General features: G+C 46.5%; 1 protein-coding gene across 1 annotated transcript; it reads left to right on the forward strand.

Annotated features, from left to right (window-relative positions):
* Window positions 1-364: 364 nt before the first annotated feature.
* On the forward strand, window positions 365-9,373 carry LOC131106325 (5'-AMP-activated protein kinase subunit gamma-1). The gene is made up of 13 exons (XM_058055266.2): window positions 365-487; window positions 2,215-2,266; window positions 2,333-2,433; window positions 2,504-2,585; window positions 2,648-2,706; window positions 2,773-2,818; window positions 3,599-3,653; window positions 4,206-4,332; window positions 4,460-4,625; window positions 5,440-5,477; window positions 5,559-5,705; window positions 6,455-6,554; window positions 6,622-9,373. Exons 1-13 carry the CDS (start codon window positions 386-388, stop codon window positions 6,630-6,632), a joined length of 1,086 nt encoding a protein of 361 aa, XP_057911249.2. The 5' UTR covers window positions 365-385; the 3' UTR covers window positions 6,633-9,373.
* Window positions 9,374-9,416: the final 43 nt, after the last annotated feature.

Below are 9,416 nucleotides of genomic sequence, written 5' to 3' on the forward strand. Positions count from 1 at the left end.
AAAATGACTCGCTAACATTCTATTGCCTCACAAATCACAACGAGATGACCGCCATTACATCGGGGACAACTACTTTTTTTGGCTGCGCCAATGATACAAGGATTACGATAATTACAGCCATTTCCATTCATCAAGCTATTCGCTTGTGTTGGACGATACTTCAAATTATGAACTAAATAATAGACCATTATATTCGATACAGATGTGTTTTTCCTTGACAATGTTCAAGATCATGTACATAGATCATGTATTTTATTTGCTATTGTTATCGATATAAGAATAATGTGATAACAAAATTAAAATGGCAACCATGTGTCGACACTATCGACGTTTGCACCGCCCCGCCCCGCCCCGCCCACCCCGGGTGTACATACTACTGGAGCGGATGTTCGTCACACGCCGGATTTCCAGGAGCGAGTCGGCTGTCGTACAGCAACCCGGGACGGCTGTGGAGGGAAAGTGTCACGGCGAATGGACCATGGAGTGTGTAAGGCCACCACGCAACCTTTGTTTTTTTCCAACGCTGTTTATTGAAACCTTGTCAATGTTGTGCCGCGCGCCAGTCAGATCCAGGCTAGCAGTAGCAACCATGCTAGCCAACCGATTGGAATGCTGCGCCGTGGCTAAGTTAGCTGTGGTTATTCCAACAATCTATTTCGTTTGCTAATAGAATCCACATCTCAGTCCGTAACTCAACGCCTTTTCTCTTCTGCCTGACTGTAAAAAAGCTTATAAACTAACAAAGTGATATCAACAGGCGTTAGACCTGCTAATGCTAAGCAGCAAGGAGGATTTTAGCAAAGACGCTAGCTCAAATACAAATACTTTATAAGTATTCGTAAAGAAATATCTACATTAAAAAACAGGACAACGTCCATTTATCCAGATTGAAACATTGCTAGTGCCGACTAGACTCCTTACCGAATCATTAAGAGTGACCACAAAGCAGCAAACTCCCAATTATGTCTCTTAAAGTAGCATAAAATGATATTTAACACCGAAGATATCCTGGGCTCACTTTGTTTCATCCAGTTTCTTTACTTTAATGCTGTCTGCTTTGTGTTGAATGAATAGGAATAATGGCAAAGGATATTCTTCAGTGATGCTTTCCGATCCGATGCTGTGTAGAAATTGGGGATGCTATTGGAGAGACAGGTCTGGGTCTGGGTCTGGGTCTGGGTCTGGGTATGGGTCTGGGTCTGACATTCCCTAGGGAACCCATTCACTGTGACACTGCTTCAGTGGGAGTTTTATTTATTCTTATCCTGTCTACTATGTTGGCTGATCGGAGTGTTATAGGTGACTATAGGGGTGTTGTTCCATGTCAAGAGGGCTCTCGTGTTAAAAAGCATATTAAGAAGATCTTATTCCTCTGCCATAACTGTGAAATATTCATTTGATCAATATTGACTCCTGCTTATGTCAATAAACTTATCATGGCTGTGTCTGGAAGCAATTGCTTGATAAATCAGGGATTACTGGGTATGGAGCTGCATATTCTGGGGAAAAATGGAAATAATTCCACATGGACAATGAAATCTATATGGTGAACGTAGTGCACTTGGATATCATTAATGGCAGGAAAAACACAATACCAAGATGAACTAATGTCATGTTTTATGGTGTTACTGACATACCTGTACCAAATAGTTGCAAGTAGATATGATACCGATAATAGTCTGGTTCTCAAGACTGGAGTTTGTGGACACCTGGAGGTAAGAAGTACTGGAACAAATGAGGATCTGTTGATTAGTCCTAATAAGATATGATGACATGGCCACCACTACCAGGAGAACCAGTGTATAGCGGGGCAGGAGCCACCTGCTGTGGCCCAGCAAGGTGCACTGTATCCAGGCACATGCTCCGAGCAGCCTCTGTAATGCCATGCAGGTCTCTGGCAAACCTTTGTACTTTTCACACGCTGTGGCGCTGGCTGATAAGGTGCTCTATGGATTTTTGTCCTCATTGTGGAGCATTTGATATAACTTCCTTCCTATTATAAACGTAAACGTCATAGACAGGAGATTGATTTGCTCGCCCACACAGTACAGTTACTCTCAACTCACTGGAGCGTTCATTAATTAATTTTAATGTTGTCAGATTTATCAGTAGGACTAAATTCTGTCATATTAGACAGATAATTATGGGTGCGATAAGTACCCCTAAATATTTGGTGATCTGTTTGTCAAACATACGATGATTCATTTTTTTCAGATTCCAGCAACTCTTGAGGATCTTGAGAGCAAAAAGGATCCCCTTGCAGAGGGTAAGAGGCGACGTGGTCAACATCCCAGACCCAGTCCACTCTCACCTGTCTGTCTTTGTCCTTCAGACCCCGAGCACAATGTGTACACCAGGTTCATGAAGTCCCACCGCTGTTACGACCTCGTCCCCACCAGCTCCAAGTTGGTAGTGTTTGACACGTCCCTCCAGGTTAGAAGCTGGCTACTTGTGGAGAAGTAGTGTCGTGCTGTGGCGGTGATGTAACTTTACATTCCTGCAGGTCAAGAAGGCTTTTTTTGCGCTTGTGTCCAATGGGGTGAGGGCAGCGCCGCTATGGGACAGCAACAAGCAGTGCTTTGTTGGTAAGATGCTTAATGGCACCGTTGGAAACGAAACGGAAAGAATGACCCGACGCTCTCTGCAGGCATGCTAACCATCACAGACTTTATCAACATCCTTCATCGTTACTATAAATCTCGACTGGTAAGACGTCACACACCAGATGATTCTGCTCTTGTGTTTTCCATCGATACATTTGTCGTCCTTTAGGTTCAGATTTATGAGCTGGAAGAACACAAAATTGAAACATGGAGAGGTGAGTGTACATAAGGTGCCTTCCAAAAGTGAGTACAGTCGCTCTATCGCCATTTTCTAGAAATGAATGAATGATGGCTGTTTGGTGGTAGACTGTGTTTTACTGGTTAAACAGGAGTAAATGAGCAAGTCACTAGGTGGCAGCACCCACACATAACATTGAGACGAGCTTTCATGACAGGAACACTGCATGAAGTCAGCCACCATGGTCTCCTCCCATCTTGTGTGGAAGTGGTAAAGAGTAGAAGTGGGGCCTCTCCCAACCTAAAGGTTGCGGGTCGATCCTCCATCCTCCTGTGATCATGTGGAAGTACCCTTGGGCAAGATACTGAACCCCCAGTTGCTCCTGATGCTGTGTCATCAGTAGCTAGTAGTAGTAAACGGTGTCAAAGCGCTTTGAGTGCCTTGGCGGTGGAAAAGTGCTATACAAGGGAAAGACCATTGACCATTTTACCAAGAAATAAATTGCAGGCTAAGCGGTCAGCTTGAGAGCTAGCAGCCATCTCAAGACTCTACCTTCTATAGATTTGTTATGTTGGAGCCCTCTAGACATGTAATAATACCCCTATAGTCAGCTTATAGCTATAGTGTGTCTTCTGAATGCCTTGTATTTGTATTTCACTTCATTGACTTCATAGACATTTTTGTGTTTGATTATTCATGAACGAGGTGACCAAGACGTGGCGAGGGACGACTGTACTCACACAAACACGGTATTTCCTGGTATTTCCTGGTATTTCCCAAACTGTGGCTTATCGCTCATGTTTTTCTATTTGAACAGAGGTGTACCTTCAAGACTCTTTCAAGCCCTTGGTTAGCATATCGCCCAATGCCAGGTTGGTGACGTTTAGCCTGTAGACCAGGGGTCCCTCACCACCGGGCCACCGACCAGAACAGCGCAAAACTTTCAGGCGCAAGGTTTAAAAAAAACTTCATTTGAATGGTTTTATTCAGCAAATAATACCCAGTCGGGAATCCCAAAGGTTTTACATGATATGGTGTTTGTTGCAAGCGGCCACCTCCTTGAACGCACCATTGTGGGGGTGCTAAGGTAAGATTTGATGATCTTATTGGCTGCTAATGTGCATATTTGCTCGGCGCACTACTTCTCAGAAAACTAAGTCCAGGCCGGTACTGGTGGAGGGGGGTTCTGTAGTCATCTAGTGCTTGAAATTGGATCTTCTTCCTGTCATAGTTTTACACAATACATCAGCAGTAAGATCCATGAGCTCGCTATCATGTACGATCAGCGCCCCCCACCAGGATTTGTGGGAACACAAGCCGGTCTGTGGGGGGGACCACTGCTGTACTGATGTTTATTATTCCCAGCTAGTTTTCACATCTCAAATCCGACCCTGTTTACCGTTTGCCTGGTGTGTGTGTGCTAGCTTGTATGACGCCGTATCCTCACTGCTGAAGAACAAGATCCACAGACTCCCCGTCATCGACCCCATGACTGGAAACACTCTCTACATTCTCACGCACAAGAGGATTCTCAAGTTCTTGAAGCTGTTTGTAAGTCCCCTAGCCACCCCAGGCCACCCCAGGCCACCGGTCCTTGGCCTGGTGCGCTTCCTGCAGCAGTTCACGACACACGGTCCGCCAGGTTTTACATGAATGACCCGTGTGGTTGTTTTTCCAGATATCGGAGATGCCCAAGCCGTCGTTCCTGGGCCAAACCTTGGAGGAGCTGAACATAGGAACGTACCAGAACATAGCAGTGGTGCGCACAGACACGCCTCTGTACACGGCGCTGGGTATTTTTGTAGAGCAGCGAGTGTCTGCCCTCCCTGTGGTGGATGACAAAGGTCAGTGAGCTGCTGGAAACACCCGTGCTCTTGCAAGAATGTCGGGGGGTGGGGGCGGGGGCGGGCGGCGGTTCAGAGGCAAGCAGGATTTAGCCACGTCCTGCAGACCTACCAAACACGTACGCATCTTCACTCTGAATTGGACCCATGATGCTCATTATGGGCATTGAGTTGTGGTCCTAGAGAGCAGCTACAGAAAGCTTTCTGGATCATCCACAATCTGCACCTATTCCAGCTGGATTTCCAGTTTGCATTTATTCCATCAACAGCCCACATCTGGGCACGCCCACTCCACTGTGATTGGTCCCACTTGGCTTGTACAACTAAGGGCTTGTACGTGGACACGCCCATACGATGAATTCTGGCACACTATGACATCACAGGTTTTGGTTCGGACTTGAGTCTGATGCTCCTGTGTTCGTCTCCCTTGCAAAGCGGGGCGCCTGCACTCGGGCTGCTGCGATACTCGACCATCGATCCAAGAAAAATGCCTTTCAGCGCCGATTACAAAAGCTATTCAAGCTGAAGTGTGAATGAATTTTCCATCCATTGTTGTTTTATATCAATAAGGAAACGACTTATTTGCTGACAGACCAATGAGAACGTAGGAGCTTTCACCTGTACTGTCCACTGCTTCACGTTTTGGATCCATTTGATCTAAATGAACCAAGATGCTTTGAATGGTATTGGCAACCATGAATGATGATCCAAATGAACCTCAAATGAATAGGGATCTCTACTAATGGATGCACCTGTGCTCTACGTGTGTCTGGGGAGCTTTGACTTTGCTTTTCTCTTATTTCATCCTGTGCAGGCCGGGTGGTGGACATCTACTCCAAGTTTGACGTCATCGTAAGTTACCACGCATGCTTTCTCTCAGTTCAGAAAGGGTCCCGGTGCAAATATATGAAATATAAGTCCTGGTTGTGTTAGAACCTGGCGGCAGAGAAGACGTACAACAACCTGGACGTGACCGTGACCAAAGCATTGCAGCACCGCTCTCAGTACTTTGAAGGCGTGCTCACCTGCCATCGACACGAGACCCTGGAAGCCATCATCAACAGGCTGGTGGAAGCCGAGGTGAGGTCCTTTAAATGAAAACACTTTAAGGGGGACCTGCGATGCTTTTTCCTATTTTCCTACCTATAAATGTAGTTAGACTGTCATATTCTGGTGTTGGACCATGCCAACGCTTCAGATAATGGGGTTTGCACTTTTGCAATGGAGCCCTGAAAGAAGTTCAGGATGGCACTGAATGCTAGGTTTCAGAGAGGCTCCCTGTGACATCACAATGAGCCAGGCTTCCTTATATGGGCATGTAGGCCAGAGACACTCTAGGACTGCCCTCCCCATAGCTGTGCTTTGCTCTGTTTACGCTCGTTAGCTATGGCTCCCAGGAAATCTTTCTACGAGGCAAGCTCAGGCAGAAGTGGTTGGAGTTGGTGATTCCCGACAAGAGAAAAATATTTTCATCCCTCAACGGCATTTCACACGGGACTGGTTTTGTGAACATGAATGTGAAAATGCCAAAATGGTTCTGAAGCCAGAAGCAGCATGCTCTCGCTGGGAAAGGTGCATTCATGTCGGACACTATGCCTGCACGCCGTCAAGGCGAGCCTACGTTGCCACTCTGAGTTCATACACGCTACGTCAGGGGTCTCTGGCCAGTATCAATTAGCTCCCCCACCACTTCCAGTTTGTCATAGTCGTGGGACCTTAATCGTAATAACAGCGCCATGCTATTAAAATAACATTATTATTCCTCTGAAACGGCCACTCGTGCCAATATGAGCTTTTCATTTGAATATTGTGACTTCATGTTTTATCAGGTGCACAGGCTGGTGGTGGTGGACGAGCAGGATGTGGTGAAAGGCATCGTTTCCCTCTCGGACATCCTGCAGGCGCTCGTGCTCACGGACAGGGATGAGGGTAAGCGGGGAAGTGGAACCTCCGTCATCGTCTGGACGTGATAGCTTGATGCTTGTCCTGCCCTCAGGTACCGCTTGATGCCAACGCTGCCCCACCCCAGGAAAAGGCATCCAGGTGAGGACGGAGCAAAAGGGAGCAAGGCAAAGGCACACACACATGGGGAGGGGGGGGGTGGTGGACCTTGACCACGACCACAGAACCAATGATTGTCATTCCGCCTTTCCCACTGTGAAATCCAACATGGAGCCATTCCTGCTAACCGAGCCCAATCCAAACATGCAATAAGAGCACAAGGAACTCTAGAGGAGGAGCTGAGGTCGTCCATCAACCAATACAAAGACATGTTCTAGCGTGGACACGTTATTTGCTATCGTGTCCATCGGCCTTACCGTCCTTAGCAGACCCAGTCTCATCATCGCATCATCACGTCTTCAACGATTGCCATCAACATGCCAGGGGCCATCTTGGCTGTTTCCCAGACAAGCATTTATTTGTGGCGGACCTGGCCATACGGTTAGCTTCGTCAAGCCCTCCCAAAAGCCCCCACCACTTCCAACCAAAAACACAACCTTCGTACTAGCGTGGCGGAGGTCATGACATGACATGACAGGAATCAATATTTGACATGACTTGACTTGACATGACATGACATGGAGGAATGAATATTTGACATGACTGTCATGGACACACAAAGGACACACCAAGGACAACAAACCAAGGCAAACATTTGTCATGTTAAAGGAAACACTTGCTAACCGGGGCGGCTGTTAACCGAGGCACCGCTGGTCACCCTCCCGATAAACACATTACAACCCGACCGTCTTGTCAATGTAGCGTACTCCGTACACGAGATGGCATCGCAACCGCGTCGCAACGTTGTCGCTATATACGTATATCTGTACATAGTCCCTCGCCCTTCATGCTTCAGTCCGCTTTGGTTAGTCACAATATGGATGAATGAATGAGCACTGCTTCGTGTTGGACTGCACCCTAAAATGAGGCATTCATGTGTATGTAGTTGTAAGCAGGTTTTCTATGTCTTATGTCTACAATATTGGGTAATAGAGTGTCAAGGTGACTATAGGGGTGTTAGTTCATGTCTAGAGCGCTCTAATCATGTTATAAAGCCTTTTTAGAAGGTGCTAATCGGGTTCTAACAGTGATAAATGAGGGATTGCATTCAGATTCTTTTTTCAACATAGTGATGAAATCGAATGACCTTTTCTGGTCCGACTTGGAAGCACAAATTAGATGAGAGCAGGGAGAGCGTCCGCCACAAATATATTGTAGTCCTGTGGGAAACTGCCCTGGTAAGCCACGGATAGCTAGCGTTGATAATTAGCCTTAAAAAAAAAACATACATGTACACACGCTACATGGCTGTTTCTACACACTGGAGGCCTTCTTCACCTTCAAAGGGATTTTTATGATGCTCATCAGCAATGTCACATGTTGGCATCAAACGTCCATCTTATATTCATCCTCACTTTTAATAGGCCTCGTCAGCACGTGAAGGGCAGGGGCCCGTCTGGCACTGTTGGATCTGAAGGAGGTTCCAAGTAGAGCTTCAACATGGAGGGAGAGAAAAAGAAGCATTGAAGTGGAATAGGCTGTTGATCAGCTGATCAAAAGTTTCCAAAAAAGGAGGGAGTGATGAGGTGAAAATGTCTTTGGGCATGCTTGATGCCAGTGTTCCCAGGAGGCTAGTGGGAATGTTGCTCCAGGTGCTGAAGATGGCTTCACTGTCTGGAACTCATGTCCATTTTTCTAAATCCATCCCAAATCTTCTCCATTGGATTTAGATGAGGGGAAGACGCAGGATGGTCCAAAAGAGTCAGCTGAGTCAAGTGTTGGACCGGGGCCTTCAGCCCCCTCCACCGTTTGACGCCCCCGCACCACCTGAACCTCCATTGTTCCATTGAAGGACGATTGAAGCCAGTTTCAACAGCCTATTCCACTTCAATGCTTCTTTTTCTCTCCCTCCATGTTGAAGCTCTACTTGGAACCTCCTTCAGATCCAACAGTGCCAGATGTGCTTTCTTCACATTGGCCCCTCCTCTTCAGATTAGGATGGGTGTATATACTAGACATGTCACAAGATCTTGCGGGATAAAAAGTGAGATTTGCCACTAAGCATGTGACGATGATAAATGACTAAATCAAGTGGCTAATCAATATATTGTAATATACGTGCAGGAAGAAGGTTCACTCTGTGCATTGCTTTCAGCTACCGTCGTTAACAACAGCATAAACGGAGTGTGACCTTCTGTCAATCATACAATCTCTGGGTGGGTGGAGGCGGGGCCACTAGCATACACACAGAGTGTAACCTAATAGAAATGATATTGGTAGATTGTTTCATTGTACCTTTCCTAAGGCATGTTAAAGGGGACCTACTTTGCTCATGTTTCCACCCTTTGTACTGACTTGGCTCCTATAGAGCAGCCATATGCAATAACCCGCGTAGAAAGCTATCTAGATCTTCCAGAATCTGAACCATATAAGGAAGTCCGTCCCTCTGTGACATCACAAAGGGGCAGTTTGACCACACCTTTTGAAACCGAGCCATCCCTAATGTCTTCCAGGGCTCACTTCCATACGTGCAGACCTCAGGATGTGAAACTTTGACATGGTTTAACACCGGAATCAGAAAACAAAGGTGGAAAAAGCATCATAGGTCCCCTTTAAAATCTAGTCTCATCTGGTGACGCCCCGGGTGTAGAGCGTCTGTCTTCTGGGGGCCCTGGAGGGCCAGGTCATCTTTGCTGTTTAGAACACTGAGGTGTTGTATGATTGTCAAGTAAAGAGCAATACTCTTGTGTGTGTGTGTGTGTGTGTGTGTGTGTGTTTGGGGGGGCTGGA

The sequence above is a fragment of the Doryrhamphus excisus genome, linkage group LG18, assembly GCF_037039965.1.
Source record: "Doryrhamphus excisus strain RoL-2023G ecotype Guam linkage group LG18, RoL_Dexc_Guam_v1.1, whole genome shotgun sequence".
In the NCBI taxonomy this organism is placed as follows: Eukaryota; Metazoa; Chordata; class Actinopteri; order Syngnathiformes; family Syngnathidae; genus Doryrhamphus; species Doryrhamphus excisus.

Bases quoted from the DNA above. Each gene is read 5' to 3' on its own strand.
- LOC131106325 (XM_058055266.2), top strand. From the start codon at position 386: ATGTTCGTCACACGCCGGATTTCCAGGAGCGAGTCGGCTGTCGTACAG. The intron at 2,267-2,332 runs GTAAGAGGCGAC...TTTGTCCTTCAG, and splicing joins AAAGGATCCCCTTGCAGAGG to ACCCCGAGCACAATGTGTAC. The intron at 2,707-2,772 runs GTAAGACGTCAC...GTCGTCCTTTAG, and splicing joins GTTACTATAAATCTCGACTG to GTTCAGATTTATGAGCTGGA.